Genomic DNA, 16,728 nt, shown 5'->3' on the forward strand with positions numbered 1-16,728 from the left:
GCGCCACCGCGCCCGCCCCGCCCCGTCCGGCCCCGCCCCGGCCCGGCCCCCAGCTCAGCCGCCCGCGGTGGGGGCGGGGCCGCGGGGGAGGGGCCGCGGGCGGGGACTCGCGGAGGGGCCGGCCGCGTCCCTTTCGGAAGTGCGCGCGGAGACTCGGGCCCGGTTCCCGAGGAGCGCGCAGCACACTCGGGGCCTGCCCACCGGCCACCCGCGGGTCACCGTCCCCCGCTCACGGGGAAATCTGCGACCTCAGTCCCACCGTGGTCGTCTTTTTCGCTTAAGTTTCTAAACCTGTTGAGTTTATCAAATGCGTCACGTTCGCGTCATCGCTGCCCAGGTGCTGTTGAGTGACACCTGTGGCCAGACCGTTCCGTTAGAACGACGTGGCCCTGCGGCGACTGCAGCTCAGCGAGGCCGGCCGAGGCGTGGCCGCACACGCGACCCTGGGCCGGGCCCGTCGGCTCCGCCGCCCCAGCCTTGAGCGGCTCAGGTCGGCTTCCCGTGCGAGCGAGCGCACGCTGGAAACGCGGGCCCGCGCCGGTTTGCGGAAGTCAGCTCTGCCTCCCCGGCGCGGGCCGCCCAAAGCACGCGCGCCTGGCCGCTGCCCAGCGAAACCCAAGTTGACAGAGACCTTTGGCCTCCTTTCAAGTCTAGAGATCAGGCCCAGGGTGGAGACGCGCGGTGCGTGGGCAAGCGTGATCTGGGACGGGCAGCCGCCGACACGCGGGCGCTGCGTGCTGGGCTTTCCGCGCTGGCGTCCAGCGTCCTCTCTCTACCCTCGAGACGCTCCGCGCCCTTTGCTGGGAGAGACGACCCGGTCGCCCCTCAACCCGCACTGTCTCCCTTTTGTTCAAGCAGAGCGCCCCCCCCCAAAGCCTTGCCTGAATAAATTCCCTTTTCCGTCTCATGCTAATTTCTGTTGACTCAGGGATTGGGAACCCCAAAGTCGGTAACACACGGTCTGCTGGCTAAAAGGGACTCCGCGGAATGTGCAATTATAGACACAGGTCTAATTAACTTTATTTTCGAAGCAGTTCTTGGCAGTCGGCCAAGATTGCCCCTCCCTCCCATTCTGAGCCTGGTGATGCATCCCTGCATGGCTGATCCCCATCCCCGGGGCTGAAGTGGCGTAGCCCAGGGACACCAGGCGTGTTCACCGATTTATTCCTTCAGTGAATTTGCCAGGCCCTTGGGAAACTCGCCAACAGGCAGCATAGCATTTCGGGGGAGGAGTTCTAGCACGTAAGCCAAGAATAAAATCCTCAGCCCCCCACCAACTGAACGGACCCTCTCCTGGCCACCGGGACCCCAGAGAAACTCGAAAAGCTGGGTTCCCAGCCGTGAGTGGCGGAGAGGGCACATGCACCTCATTATAGCCCCTGCCTTCTGGGGTTTAGGCACAAGGGGCCAGCATGAATACTAGAATGGAGCTCACCAGACCGACGGATGAGCTCTGTGCAGTCCGTCTGTGCAGTCTCTGTGGCAATGGCATAGTAAATTATAAACAGCACCTGAGGCCACGCCAGGCAAGGGTTAAGTCACACTCCCCTGCACTTAAACACATAAATAATAAACCTGGGCAGGCGCAGTGGCTCACACCTGTAATCCCGGCGCTCTGGCCGGCCAAGGCAGGAGGATTGCTTGAGGCCAGGAGTTGGAGACCAGGCTGGGCAAAGTAGCAAGAACCCATCTCTATAGAAATTTCAGAAAACTAGCCAGGCATGGTGGCTCATCCCTGTAGTCCCAGCTACTCAAAAGGCTGAGATGGGAGGATTGCTTGAGCCAGGAGTTCGAGGTTGGAGTGAGCTATGAAGATGTCATTGTTCTCCAGCCCAGGCGACAGAGTGAGACCCTGTCTCCAAAAAAAGTAAATAAATAAACCGGGTTCCTACTGCGCGAGGTGTTCTTTTTCCTCCAGCAGCTGAACAGGCAGCACGGCCCGCCCACCGCCAGCGCCCACCCGCTGTTCCCGCGGCCGCAACTGCAGCCTGGGTGGGACAAGACGCGGGTTCGTACCTTTCTCCTTGTCAGAGACCACCGGCCGTGGACCGGCCCAGGCTGGCGTCACAGCGGCCGCACACCCGAGTGCCTTCGTGGCCCTGCTTCCCCTGTGACGTCAAGCCCCAACTGTGATACAGTTAAATGCTGAGCCTCCACCCCAAATGGAGCATGTTCGTGTGTTACACGCGTGTTCCTGCGGTGCACACTGCGTCACGGCCACCTTCAGGAATGCACGTAGCTCCCCCTGTGACCTGCTGAGCGCGTGCACTTGGCCACGCTGTGGTGGTGGCTGCAGGGCAGCGTGGATGTGCCTAGTGCCGCCGAGCAGTGCATTAAGTGACAACGGCTGAGGTGACAAATTTACGTTACGTGCATGTCACTAGCAACAATAAAAGAAAAAGCTGACCAAACAAAAAAAGGCTCAGCTATGAAAAGCGGAGTGGCAGACACCGCGGTCACCAGGCCTTGAAGAGGCCACTGTGGGGTGGGGACTCCCAAAGCAGAGAAGCGGGACAGCCTCTGACGGTGAGGTGACCTGTGTCCCTGCGAGCTGACGGCAGCAGAGAGCCGCTGGCGGGTGGCCAGGCACCCAACACTTAGAGGCCTACGGGACGGTGTGCCGGGGTCCTCACCGCAGGCAAGCGGGGCACACGCAGTGGGGACTCTGTCCGGCAGCCCTGGGTACCCAGGACCCCAGCCGCCTCGGTCCCTGCGCCCGTCCGAGGCATGAGCCGCGGCGTGTGACTCGTGGCCGTGGGCATGTTCTGTGTCACTGGCTCGGCAGCGGGTGGAACCGCGGCCCGTGGTGTGTTGGGCAGGAGTGTCGGACGCCGGCTCGGGTAGTTGGCATAGTGACACCCGTGCCATCCGAGTCAAGCAGAGAGGATGGAACCCCGACTCTCGAAGAGACTCGTGTCAAAGCATCGGCAGATGTTCTTGGTTTTTTCTTTTTTTTTTTTTTTTGAGACAGAGTCTCACTCTGTTGCCCGGGCTAGAGTGAGTGCCGTGGCGTCAGCCTAGCTCACAGCAACCTCAGACTCCTGGGCTCAAGCAATCCTCCTGCCTCAGCCTCCCGAGTAGCTGGGACTACAGGCATGCGCCACCATGCCTGGTCGATTTTTTCTATATATTTTTAGTTGGCCGATTAATTTCTTTCTATTTTTAGTAGAGACGGGGTCTCACTCTTGCTCAGGTTGGTGTCGAACTCCTGAGCTCGAGCAATCCGCCCGCCTCAGCCTCCCAGAGTGCTAGGATTACAGGCGTGAGCCACCGCGCCTGGCCTCAGTGGATGTTTTAAAACCGCCCCCAGCCCTCTGGGGGAAGGCGTGGGCGGGGCCACAGGGAATGATGTCGTGGCTGAGGTGCCCAGCACACTGTGGGGTGCGCAGGTCCTGCTCTTGGCTGTGGGGGGTGATCGTTCCTCGCGTCCTGCTTCTGCGCACGCTGAGGACCACCTCTGGGTCCCAGGAGGTCAGAGCCAGCCTCGGGGCTACGGAGCCTGTCCCCATGTCTCTGTCCCACTGCAGGGCAAGGAGGGGAGAGCAGAGCTTCATCCGCCAGCGCCAGCGGTTAGACAGACCCAGATGAGAGTCTGAGCCACACACAGCCGTGCCGGGGGCTCGAGGAGACAGCCCTGGGGCCGTCTGTGCCCTGGGGCGCTGCCTGTTTGGCACCAGGGATGACGTGGTGGGGACGGTGGCATCAGGGTGTGTCAGAAGCTGAGCAAGGAGAGTGCAAATGCCATGGACATCCTGCCCATCGGTGACCCTCCGCCCCACGGCCTCCCCCTCCCCAAGTGCACCTGGCTCCAGGTCCCTGGCAGGGCCCGGCCTTCCTCAGCCCGGTGTGGTGCTGGCGCCGTGGGGTGGCACCGTGGGCCCTGGGGGACCCAGCTTCCTCAGAGTCCCTCTACAGACAGGTGCACACAGACTGGGCCTCTCACGGGGGGCCTGGCGGCCCCTGCTGCACTCACGCCTTTGTCCTCAAACTCAGGGCCACTGCTCTGCGGGACTTGGGGCCCACCCTCCCTTCCTCCAGCATGGGGGCTCTGGGGTGGCGGGCTCAGTTAGAAACCGCAGGGCTCTGCCCTGGTGTGGGGTGGGAGGCGCAGAGGACCAGCCGAGACCATGGACACTTTGTGGACTGCACGCGTCACTGCGGCCCCTCCTGCTCGTTTGGCCTTCAAACAAGGGATAACAAAGGGCGGCAGGCTGAGGGGCCCCGAGGTGGGCTGGCGCCCTGTGGGCCGCACCCGTGCTGCACGCTCCCACGCACTGTGCTCCTGCAGGCAGCGGGCTTTGCCTGTGCATGGCTGACTTCCCACGGGGCGTGGAAGTTTGTATGGCGCCTCCCGCACCTGCGACGATGTCTGCCCACGAAACAGAGCCGGCGTTCGCCGACTGCGCGGTGAGCGCATGCAGGGACGGCCGCTGTTCCGGCAGCGCTGCCAGGCCACAGGCTGGGCCGTATAATCCAGGCTGCCTGACGAGGGACTGCACTTCGGGCGGCTGGAACAGACCTTTATTTTGTCACAGTTCCAGGGGCAGGAAGTCCAAGGTCGGGGCGAGGCAGGCATGGCTCCTTGGAGGCCTATGTCCTTGGCGTGTAGATGGCATGTCGTGGGCTTGTGCACCAGGGGCATGCAGGGTGTGTAAACAAAGCCCAGGGCAGCTCACCCGAGGGGGGGGGGTGGCCGTCATTCCACATGAGGATGGGTTTGCCTCTGTCTGGGTGTTTCTTTAGGATGGGGCTCCGACCCCCCCAGCTCCTTTCCTCTTCCAGAGGGGTCCTCAGGAAGCCCCCCTGTTTCCTGCAGTTACCCAATCTGAGGTCCTGTGTATGAGACCTGTCTTTCCCACAGGGCTGTCCCTCTGGGACCTCCTAAGGCCAGGAAACAGGCTCAGATATAGATGCTCAATAAAGGTTTGTTGAATGAATGAATGGACATGGGTACGACACTAGAGCTGAGATCTCCACGATGAGAAGCCAGACTCGTGAAGTCAGACTGGGGAAGGGAATCCCGAGGAGAGGGAACAGCCGTGCAAAGGCCCTGGGGCAGGAACGAGCCGGGCTGTCTTGGGAGCAGACGGAGGGTGGGTGCACAGTGAGGGGCTGAAGCTGGGGTGGGGGCAGAATGCACAGGGCCCCCAGGGCCACAGCAAGGACTTGGACCTCCCCCTGGGGCCGTGGGAAGCAGGGGACTGAACTCTGTGCCCCTCCCTGTACGACGCACACTCACAGGCTTTTCCGTTCCCTGCACAGGGAGTTCCAGCCCAGCCAGTGTGGCCTGCGCTCCGGCCCCGGGGCACAGACTTCCCCCCCAAAAAACACACCCCACTGTGGAGCATCACGCCAGCTCACAGAAGTGATTTAATTTCAGGGCACACGATGGCCCCGGAAGACAGGAGCCTCGTACAAAGCGAGTACGGACGACACTGGAGCTTTTCTGTCCTCCTTGGTCCCGACCGGCCCGGCGTCCAGGCGTGAGGAAGCGTGTCCCCCGCCGTCCCTCCCGGCCATCCTGCATCAGGACAGGAACGGGGGCGCCTCGGCCAGCGGGCGGGACATGCTCTGGATGGCCCACTGCAGGATGCCGTCGAAGGAGTGCTGCGGGACAGGGCACACGGCAGGGGACAGGTGGCCCACCCACCCACGCCCACACATCCACCCTGACCCTCTGATTCAAAGGTGGGGAAACTGAGGTCTGAGGCCAGCTTCCCGGCATGCCGGTCGAGAGGGACTGTCCCCTGCTCCTTCACGGCATCCGGCAAGCCCAGGGCACAGCCTCGGCGCTGCTCTGCCTCCTGGGTGTCCTCCCCCCGGGGCGAGGTAGGGCCGGAAGCTTCTCACCTGCCCGGGGCTCTGACCTCCAGCAGGACTCGGAGGTCGGGGGCCAAGATTCCGGTGGCGTGGGGTCGCCTGCCCCAAGGGGCTTGTGCATCGGCCCCTCGTTTATCTCACTGTACCCGGGGACCTGCCCTTCCCAGAGCCGCCACGGCGCCCTTATCCAGTGCCCGGGTCCCCTCCGCATCTCTCAGGACCGGGTTCTCTCTAGACATCTCCACTGTCGGGACGGGACGTGCCATGCAAGCCCTCCCCACACGGGGCAGGGCCCTGCTCCGGGGTCCGTCGGGACCCCCAAAGAGCCAGGCCAGACATTGAGGAGGACTCGTGTTGGCCACCGGTGTCTGGGAGGGGCTGGAGGAGTCCGTCCTCCTGTCCAAAGAAGACGGAGCCCCTAAAACCACATCTTCTTCCCATCCAGGCTGCCCGTTCATCTCAGGGTGGGGAGGCCTGAGTTGGGGGGCGTGTGCGAGATGCTCCAGGGACAGAGGTTCTGGGGCTCGCCCTCCCATCCCCCACCCCGCTGCCCTGGCATAGCCTGGTGTTTCCATCCAGTGTCCACACCTGCACCCAGGGCCCGGGCTCCCGGAGGAAGGGCTCATTGTGGGTGCAGCAGCTCTCAGGGGCACCTGCCTGCGTGGTGTGGGGGGCCGAGGGCCAGCTGAAAGCAGCAGCTGCGTGGGGACTCGGGGGGTGGAGGGGCAGGTGTGTCCCTGCCAGGGCGAGCCTCACCTCGCTCAGGAGCGACTCCAGGTCCTCCCTGTGCAGAACGGGCTCAGGACCGGCAGGGTCATCCTGGAACCGGGGAAAGGGAAGAGGTCAACCCCATTCCTGCAACCCCACCAGGGACGTGGAAGCAGGACCCCCCCAAAGCGACAGGGCACGGGGGCATGGGGACACTTGCCCCCGACTAAGAACAGAATTCTGACACCAGCTGCCTCTGGCAGTGGCCGGCTCGGGCAGGGTGGGGGCTGTGTGAGCCGGGGGCTGCCTGCCCACCCCAGAGGCTGCCTGCCCGGGGCCCTGCCCACCCCAGAGGCTGGCTGCCCGGGGCCCTGCCCACCCCAGAGGCTGCCTGCCCGGGGCCCTGCCCACCCCAGAGGCTGCCTGCCCGGGGCCCTGCCCACCCCAGAGGCTGGCTGCCCGGGGCCCTGCCCACCCCAGAGGCTGGCTGCCCGGGGCCCTGGCCTCCCCAGAGGCTGCCTGCCCGGGGGCCTGGCCTCCCCAGAGGCCGCCTGCCTGGGGCCCCAGGTGCCTCCACCTGCGCAGGTGGCCTTGTGGGGAAGCCCAGGACTCAGGGAACAGCAAGGAGGGGCCCTGTGACCCGAGCCCAGAGAGGAAAGTGCCCGGTGGAGGCCAGCCATTCCCCAGGGCGAGGGGCCAGGGCAGGGAGTGAGGCAGCCCCAGGCTCCCGGGCTGGGGGGAGACCACAGTGAGTCAAACCACGTGAAAGTGCCAGTTTATAGCTCAGAACAGCCGAATCTCAGGTGCGCCACACGCTGGGTCTGCTAAACATGGGCCCTGCAGGGCACAGTGGCCCTGGGTGGTGGAAGGACGTGCTGTCCCCGAGGGTGTGAGGGAGACCCCTCAGGACAGGGTCTGGGGACCACATGCCACCACCCTTGGGGATGGGGCAGGTGGGGGGGGCAAAGGGCAAAGCGAGGCTGCAGCTTTTTACTCTAAACTTCCATTGCAGATGTGCGGGATGAGGAGAGGCTTCTAGGAGGAAGGGACTGTGGCAGGTGTGGGCCACGCCGCTGTTCCCCACAAGCCCCGGGGGAGGGGGCTGGGTCCAAGGCTTGTCATGGTGCCTGGCCAGAGCCCACACACTGGGGACTGTCACCCACACAGTGTGCCCTGGGGAGAGTGGGCACTGCTGGGAGGCAGGAAGGGCCAGTGGGGGGGACTTACTGCCACCCTGGGGACCCTAGAGATTCTCGGGGGGCAGGGATGTGATCGGGAAGGCCCCCGCTACGGGCAGTCAGGGCAAGAGGCCACCACCCCGTCCAGGCTCCTGCACGGGGAGCCCTGGGCGCAAGGTTCAGCCCCAGGACAAGCCTGCCCCGCCCAGCTGCTGTGACGGGCCCAGGTACACATCTCCCTGCCCAGAGCGTGCCGGGCTGCAAGGGGCTACTGCTGAGGACCGGGGTAGCCCCAGCTCTCTGAGAGGGCCCCTCAGCTGCAACAGGGAGGTTTTGGGGTGCAGTTACTCAGGAGGGGGTGGCCCGTGGTCACCCTGTTTGCTCTTGCCCCTCACCCCGCCCAGGGGAGCCTGCACCCCTGCTCTCAGGCCAGCATTGATTGTGGGACAGCTGGCACCCAGCCAGCGATTTCATAATCTCTATGGCTTAGGGGGAGCTTCCTTTGTAAATAAGGTTACCACAAAAGAATCAGTTTAAAGGTTAAATATTCTATAAAAGCGATGAGCCGGTGGTCAGTGGGTAGGGTGCACACCGCAGCCTGGGTCTCCCCTGAGACGCGCCCCACCCCCACCCCGGCCCCCGCGGGGCTCCGCTGCCCTGTGACGGTTTGTGGCACTGACCTTGCTGGGCCCCGCGGCCGGGCGGGCGGGGCCGGGTGGGGGTGCGTCCTCCCTGGGGGTGGGGACCGGGTCTCCCGAGCAGGATCTGCAGAGCAGGCTGGTCCTGGGGCGAGGAACCCCCGTCTGGTCAGAAGGGGGCCACCAGGCCTCCCCGCCCCGCCGCCCACCCCGCCGCCCCCTCGCTCACCCAGGCCGGCCGCCGCCCGTCGGGAAGTGGCAGCGCCAGTGGAAGGCGGCGGCGCAGTGCGCGCACCGCAGCGCGTCGGTGCCGTCCCCGCACACGCCGCACCGCGCAGGAGCCGGACCCTGCGGGGAGGACAGCGGGGTGACCCGGAGTGAGGGCCCGGTGTCACCGAACCCCCGCCCTCCCACTCTCCCGGGACCATCCCCAGCTGGACGGCCGGTCCGCGCGCAGAGACCGCGGCGCGGGTGGGACGGTGGGTCCCGTGGTTCCAGAGTCCCGCCTGGGGCGGGCAGGGGCCACCCGCAAAAACCAGGTGCCGGGACCTCTCTCGCTGCCCCTAGGTGGGCCCGGACCCCCTTTGTGGCCACCCCAGAGGAGGAGGGCGGGGCTGGGAGGAATGAGGTGGGGATGGTGGGGCGTTCCGGGACATGCCATCCCCTCTCGCTGTGTCCTCTTGCCCCTGTTACAGGGAGGCCAGTGGAGATGGGAGGTCCGGAGCTGGGGTCCTCCCCCCCCAGGGTCCTCCCAGCAGCCCTCCCCACCTGCCCTCCTCTCCTCCTGATTCCAGTTCATCCACCGGCCCTGTAGGTCCTGAGCCCCCTGAACACAGCACCCCTGACCCCAGCGCCCCACTCACCTGCTGCCTCTCGGGGCCCACGCTCAGCAGCGGCCGCAGGGCCGAGGGCTCCGGCACGGGCGGGGGCGCTGCCATGGGCAGGGCTAGCGGGAGCTTGTAGGTGAGAACAGCGTCCACGCCGGCCGGGGGCTCCCTGGGCAGGCCCTGCGCCTCCTCACCTGCCGGCCTCAGCCCCGGGGGCACCTGGAACCCGAGGGGGAGCTCTCAGGGGGGCCCCAGGGGCCCTGCCCAGCGCCACCTGGGGGTCAGTGATTGCTGGGACCCCAGCTCGCGGGGCGGTGGGGCAGGGATGTCGTGCAAGGAATCCCACAGCGCCCGGCTCTGCCATGCCTGCCAGGCCTTCATCCTCCCTGGGCAGAGTGGGTGCGGGCCCTGGGCTGCCCGGGGAGACGCCAGGTATGTACGGGGCTGTGCATGGCAGCCCTCACGTTTCTGCCGCAGCAGAAAGCTTACGGCATTTTTGGAGAATATTATCAGTGGTCACAACTCGTCCCCTGTGCCCGCCGAGCCAAGAGGGCCCCAGTCAGGGCCCAGAAGTGGGGTCGCTAAGGGCAACTTCCCGGGCCTGCAGAGGGGCGGGCAGGCTCGGGTGTGGGGCGCAGCTGTGCGGCTGGGGCTGGCCCATCCCGCAGGACTCCGAGGGTGACAGGGCTGGGAAGGATGGCCGGGCCGGGGCATACCGGAGTCTCCGCGGGCAGTCCCAGGGGCTGGGGCTCCTGTGCGCGGGGCAGGCCCTGCTGGGCTCCTCCCTGCAGGCAGCCGGAACACCTCCAGGTCCCACTGGTCATGTCGTCAGCCGTCAGAGGCGTGCAGGACAGGGCAGAGGGCATGACAGGCTCCCAAACCCACAGGCGGGGACCCAAGGATGGGGAAACTGAGGCCCGGGCAGGGAAGTGGGCAGAGACACAGTGAAGGGAGAGCCAGGATGTGGGGTACGTACCCCGGGGAGCCTGGCCTGCACCATAGGTGTCCCCTTGCTGCACTTCTCTAGTGAGCCCCAAGAATGCCCCACGCCACACCCTCTCACCCACAGTGGCATGCTGGGGCCCCCCTGAGCTGGACAGTGCACCCCCAACCCAGCCATGTCTCCATGGGAACGGGAGACGGAGAAGGCAGGAGGGGAGAGGACGGAAGGAAGGCAGTCACCGGCAGGAGTGAGCAGTGACCTGCCCAGCCATGTGGCATCTGAGTGAGACGGGACCCGGCCAGGGTCACGCAGGGAGCAGGGGCTCGTCCAGGCCTGCCTCTGGCACTCTGGGCTCCACCCAGGTCTTCCCCCACAGCCTGCCCCAGGGAGCTGGCACCGGGACAGCCTCAGAGGGGAACCCACACGTTGGTAGACACACACCGGCCCTTGGGTACAGCCCGTGGTCTCCACGCTCCCCACCTCATCTCTGGTGGGGCAGGTCTCTGGGTGGGGCCCGGGGCTGGGGCGGCTGCCTGTGGGAGTCTGGGCTGGGAACCCGGAGTGAGCTGGGGCAGGGTGGCGTCTTTGCCTTGGACCTCTGTTCTGCCGTGCTGTCCTCAGGGGCCCTGCTGGCCAGGCTGGGTGGCAGGTGGCAGGTGGTGGGAGAGCCCCAGGCCCCACCCCACAGCCCAGTGACCTGCACCAAAGCCTGGTGGCCTCACAGCCACGCCTATGGACGGGAGAGGCTTCGGGTGGCTTCCCGTTCAGGCTCAGCGGGTGGAGGTGGCCATGAATCCGGGGTGGGGGTGGGGTTCCAAGGCGGACAGGCCACATGCAGGCTCACCTGGGGATCTCTTGGAGCGGCGGGGACAGGCAGGCCAGGTGGAAGGCCCGGGGGCAGCCGTCACAGCAGATGAGCTCCCCGCCGTCCCGGCACACGGCACACTCGTCCTCGTTCTTCTGGCGCAGGCAAGAGACGCCCTTGCAGACTCCCGGAGCCCCTCCTTCCCGAGGCCGCTCTGCCAGCAGCAGCTCCGGGGGCCTGGACTCCACGTGCCTGCCCTGCTCCGTGCTGGCCGGTGCCTGCCTTCTGCCCTAGCTGTCTGCTCCGGGTCCCTCTGAGACTCCCGTCCCCACGTCATACCTCCCATGGCCACCCCTCGAGGGAAGAATGGCCTTCAGAACACCCAGTCTCTTTCGGGCTGCTGTGCCCCAGCCCCCCAGACTGCACCCTCCCCCACGAGCATGGCCCTTCCTCCCGGGGCGGCGGGGAGACTGGCCCAGTGGTGTCCTCCAACCACCCCGGGGCCTCCGCCTGAGGCCTCCGCCTTGCGCCCTGCCAGATGCTGCCTGCTGCACCCTCGGGGGTCCTGCCTGCCACCTCCCGCAGAAGCCCCCAGCTGCCGGCGGGGCTGCCCCACACAGTGACGACCACCTTCCTTGTAACAACCCCCCTGCACCCTGTCTCTCCTGTGCCCAGAGCCCAGCAGGGCGCCGGGCGAGGGGCGGGACCCATGTGACTGTGGCGGACAGTTGGGCAGCGGTTCCCACTCACTGAGAAACGGTGCTGGGGACCCAGGTCCAGCCTGACGTGCCGGGTGGACCCTGACACCCCGGCTCAGAGCAGGCAAAGCCCACCGGCCCAGCTGGGGTGCCTGGCGCAACCCGGACCTGGAGCCTGGAGGGCCTCACTCTCTGACCTACCAACTGTGTACTTTTTTTTTTTTTTTTTTTTTGAGACAGAGTCTCACTTTGTTGCCCAGGTTAGAGTGAGTGCCGTCGCGTCAGCCTAGCTCACAGCAACCTCAAACTCCTGGGCTCAAGCGATCCTCCTGCCTCAGCCTCCTGAGTAGCTGGGACTACAGGCATGCGCCACCATGCCCGGCTAATTTTATATATATATTAGTTGGCCAATTAATTTCTTTCTATTTATAGTAGAGATGGGGTCTCGCTCTTGCTCAGGCTGGTTTCGAACTCCTGACCTGGAGCAATCCGCCCGCCTCAGCCTCCCAGAGTGCTAGGGTTACAAGCGTGAGCCACCGCGCCCGGCCCAACTGTGTATTTTTGGAAAAGAAAACCCCGTCCATGAAACCAAATGAGAAGAGGAGGAGGAGCTGACTGCCAGCAGGGGCTTGGGCCTCTGTGCTGAGCCCCCCAAGTGCCCAGGACAAGGCAAGGGCCGCAGAAGGACCCCCCGCCGGGGGGACTGTGTGGGGTGGGGGTCCTCTGGGGGTCTGGGCGTTACCTGGTGCAGCTGGGGCTCGCTGGGGAGTGCTGGAGGGGCGGGGGCCCTGCCCTGCTGGCCTACCCTGGGGTCACCTCCACCCTGCAGGGAAGAGGGTCACCAGTGTGGGGGCAGCCTGGGCAGGGAGGGGCCTGCATGGAACGATCCCAGCGCCCTGGCCTCCTGGCCCTGAGGCAAGGCTGCCGTTACTGGGTCTCCCAGGGGACAGCTGGGCGTTGCTTACAGGGACGGTCCCCTGGGCTCCCTTGGCTCGGACCAGAGGCTTCAGGCCGCCACTGCGGCCCTTGCTCTTCCCGCCGCCGCCAGGCTCCTCCAACTTGCTGGGAGTGTAGAACTCGCCGCCCACCTGGATGCACTTCTTGGAGGCCCCTGGGAAGAGAGGCCACTGGTCCCACTCATGCCCCAGCTGGGCTCGGCCCTGCCCCACGGCCTCAGTCTCCCCTGAGCTGTTCCTCCACCCCACCCGCCCGTAGGCCTGGGCCAGGTTGCCGAGCACAGCGAGGGATCCTCTGCCCAGGACTGCACTGGGGGAAACAGTGTCCCCCACGTGCACATCCACCCGGAACCTCAGCGTGTGAACTTATTTGGAAGTAGCGTCTTAGTGGATGTAATTTGTTAAGATGGGCTCATGCCGGACCCCAAGTCCGAGGACTGGGCTGCCAGCAGCCACAGGAGGCAGGAAGGACCCTTCCCCGGAGCCCCTGGGGGAGCCAGCCCTGCCAACACCTGAGTTTGGAATTTCTGTAGTTTTAAGTCACCCAGTCTGCACCAATTTGGGATAAGAATCTCAGGAAACTAACACAGGGGACTTGGGACCATCCCGGGAGGGGTGAGACCGAGGTCCGCACCAGCTCCCAGGCTGGCCCTGGCTGTCCTGAGTGTCCCCAGCCAGCATCCAGCACAGAGGGGACACCATGGCAGGGACAGGGGAGCAAATGGTGCAACGGCAAGGGGGCGAGGGGCACAGGGCGGCTGCGTGCGGGCAGCGGCCGGCCCACCCTGTAGGTAGGCGGCTGGCTCCCGGGGCTCTGTCTGGCCAGGTGGGAGGGGACTGGGCCCTATCACAGGAGGCACCTGGAGGGAGGAGCTGCAGGGGAGGGGGGGTGCAGCACCCCGGGGGCCAGGCAGCAAAGCAGAACTGTCTAAGCATGACCCTCCCTCACAGCATCTACCTGACTCGAACACCTGCTGGATGAGGATCCCCTCCACGGCCCCTCGGGCCCCCGGCACGTCCCCAGAGGACACGGCCACAGCTCTCTGGACCGAAGCTGACATGGTCTGGATCCCTGGGGGAGGGACAGAGGACACCCATCATCAAGGTCCCCTGCAGGGAGCAGGCGGTGCCTGGGCTGTGGGGTCCTCTCCCTCCAGGCGAGGCAGGCGGGGTGGGGGATGCAGCCGCACCACACGCAGACAGCCTCAGTGAGTGCAGAGACGGCCCCATGCATGCGCACGTGTGGAGTATATGTGCGTGTGTGTGCACACGCGGGTGTATGTGTGTATGTGTGTACATGTGCGCATGTATGCGTGTACATGTGAGCGCGCATATGCATGTACGTGCATGTGAGCATTTATGTGTGTACATGTGTGTACACGTGTGCACATGTGTGCGTGCGCGTGTGCACATGTATGTGTGGGCGCGTGTGTGCACATGTGTATGTGTGTGTGTGTGTGCTCGCGCATGTGTGGGAGGCAGTGTCAGCAGAGCTGATGCAGTGGGTAGGGATGACAGGGCCCTGGGTTGTGCTGGGAGGACACACAGTCCCCAGGCCTTGCCCTCGGGGCCAGCACCAGTGATTGCAGGAGGCCTCTGGGGTCCAGGGCCCTGGCAAGGGGGAGGGGACAGAGTCCAGGCTGCACCCAGATGAGGGACAAGGATGACTTTCTGGAGGAGGCAGTGTCTGGGCTGGTCCTGAAGGATGGGCGCTTGGACGGGCAGAGGTGGGTGCCCAGAGGGTGCAGGCCCCGGCTGCGGTGTGGGCAGGGCGTGGGGGCTGGCAAGACCCCCTTTGGACACAGGTGACCCTCTTTCCTGGGTCTGGCTGTGCAACTGAGGCTACTGGGATGAGCAGCCAGGCCCTTGCCGTCCTGGCTCGAAGGGCAGGCCCAGGGCTGGCCCTCCTCCCACCCTGACCCCGCCAAGGCTGGCGCCGGCTCACCGTTCCCCAGCGGGAGGCGCTGTGGCTCCACGTTGCTCTCCAGCTTCTTGGGGGGCTTGGCCTTCTGGTGGGAGCCTGAAGGGGGGAGCTGGGGCAGCCTGGCCTTCCTATCTCGGGGGCAAGTGCTGGGGGGCCAGCGGGCTGGGCAGGCACCCGGGTGGGGGTCAAGTGCGGGGTCTCCCTGGCCCTGGTGGGTTCCTTTGCTTTCCTGCGCTCTGCTTTTCTCATCAGTGAGAAAGAAGTAGAACCCACCTGCCTGTTTCCCGGACCCCAGGGAGCTCAGCCTTTGGGGCAGGAAGGACCGAGAGGCTGCAGGCTCGTCCAGGGGGTCCTCAGTGCCCAGAGGGGCCTCGGAGCCCCGGACAGGCCATGGCCAGGTGGGTGGGAGCGCAGGTGTGGGGGGTGTTGGACACCTGGGGGACATCGGTGACCCCGGCTGGCTCCTCCCACTGGGTACCTGGGCTGGAGGTGCCCCTTGGGGTGAGGGCCCCTGGCGGGACAGCTCGAGGCTCTTCCGGGGCCTTCCTCTTGGTGGGGGGTCTGGGCGGCAGCACTGAGGCCTTGGGGCCGGAAGGGGGCTTCCTGCCCTTCCTCGACTGGCTGAGGTCCACATCTGCAGATGGAGGGGCAGAGGCGGGTCCCAGCCTCAGAGCCCTTCCCTGGGGGGGGGGGTGGCCCCAGAACTGGGCACTCTGAGGGCACGGCCGGGCAGGCCTTGCCCTCTGTCTCTGGGAATCCAAGAGGTCCTGGGGGGTCTCCCAGGGGCTCCCCAACACCCGCCTCGGGTTACAGCCCAGCCCGGCTCCCCCACCTTTGGGGAAGCTGTCTAGGATGGGCTGCAGCCGGCCATATCTCTCGAGGTTGTAGTCCTTGAAGAGAACCCTCCAGAAGTCCAGGATGGCGGCGGAGTCCTGGGTGAGGAGCCAGGAGAGCAGGGCGTGGACGGCCTGGGGGCAGCCCTCCTTCTCCTTCAGCCGCAGCGTCTCCTGCGTTGGGGGCCCGGCCACGTTCCCGGCCACGTTCCCGGCCACATTCCCAGTCCCGCTGCCTCCCAGTTCCCACCCAGGCAAGAGGGTGGAGCCCACCCAGACAGGCTGCAGGGGCCCCTGTGCCCCTCCCCCACACTTGTGGGTGGGGGTCCTGGGGGTGGCGCAGGAGTGTCCTGGTTGGAGAGCGCAGGCACCCCCGGGGGACCCAGCAGTGAAGCAGAACTGTCTAAGGATGTCCCCGTGACCCATCCACGGGGACAGAGGGGATGGGGAGCGCTGGGCACCCCGTGCTGGGATGCGGGCCTGGACCAGGGGCCTCGTGGAAGGCCCCTCTGCAGGGGACCCCCAGGGCCCGCCCTCCCCTCCCCAAGCAGAGACGCTGGGGCGGGGTCCTCCTTCCGTCCTGGGGCCTGGGCCCCCCCAGCCCTTGCCCTCCCCCACAGTGTCTACCTGACTCAAACACCTGCTGCTGAGGGTCCCTCCACGGCCCCCACCCCCGCCAGGTCCCCAGAGGTGGGGGGTCCACGTGGAACTCTTTCTGGAGACCATCGTCCCCCTTGGCTGAGGGTGAGGTGTGGGGCTGGGGCAAGGGGCCGACTTGTCCTCAGGGACCGTCCCCTGGCTCTGGGGGGGAGGGGAGGCTGGGTGGAGCTCCTTTGGGGGTCGGCCCTGCTCGCGGGGAGAGGGAGTGGAGGGCCGGGCTCCACCTGGAACTTGTCCTCGGGGACCACGTCGTGGTCGGCCAGCGCGTGCAGCAGCGGGAAAGCGCTGTCCACGGCCACGGCGATCTCCGTGCGGTGCAGCCTCAGGAGGCGGCGCAGCTCGCCCGCCATCGCCGCGGGCGGGTGGGGGTACAGCCGGGGCTGGGGGCCCCCGGGGGTGGGGTGTGTGCAGCGCGCCCCTGCCGGCCTCGGCCCTTGCCCGGGCGCGCACCTGCGTGGACACCTGGGCGAGCACTTGGGGGGCACCGCCCAGGGACCCAACCCCACCCCTGCTCCGCAGCGCCCAGCACAGTCCGCTCTTATACCTGCCGACCACGGAAAGGGCAAAGGTCGCTCCGCCCGCCCGGGAGCCAATCGCGGAAGGACTAGGGACGCCCTGCCTGAGCAGGGAAAAGCCCCACGGCGGGGACGCCTCCTGCACCTGCCTCCCGCACCTGCCGTGGGCAGCGGCTTCACTTCCCTCTGTTGGAGAACCTTCGGACCGCCTGGCTGGCGCACC

General features: G+C 66.1%; 1 protein-coding gene across 1 annotated transcript; it reads right to left on the reverse strand.

The window, feature by feature from the left end:
* Window positions 1-5,526: 5,526 nt before the first annotated feature.
* AIRE (autoimmune regulator) lies at window positions 5,527-16,340 on the reverse strand. Its single transcript, XM_076000456.1, has 14 exons — window positions 16,215-16,340; window positions 15,330-15,504; window positions 14,976-15,131; window positions 14,519-14,593; window positions 13,532-13,645; window positions 12,583-12,728; window positions 12,360-12,440; window positions 10,959-11,074; window positions 9,888-9,987; window positions 9,208-9,390; window positions 8,574-8,692; window positions 8,387-8,489; window positions 6,577-6,639; window positions 5,527-5,607 (listed from the first exon to the last, which is right to left on the reverse strand). The coding sequence occupies exons 1-14, from the start codon at window positions 16,338-16,340 to the stop codon at window positions 5,527-5,529; spliced, it is 1,638 nt and encodes a 545-aa protein (XP_075856571.1).
* Window positions 16,341-16,728: the final 388 nt, after the last annotated feature.

Source organism: Microcebus murinus, chromosome 1, assembly GCF_040939455.1.
Source record: "Microcebus murinus isolate Inina chromosome 1, M.murinus_Inina_mat1.0, whole genome shotgun sequence".
Lineage (NCBI taxonomy): Eukaryota > Metazoa > Chordata > Mammalia > Primates > Cheirogaleidae > Microcebus > Microcebus murinus.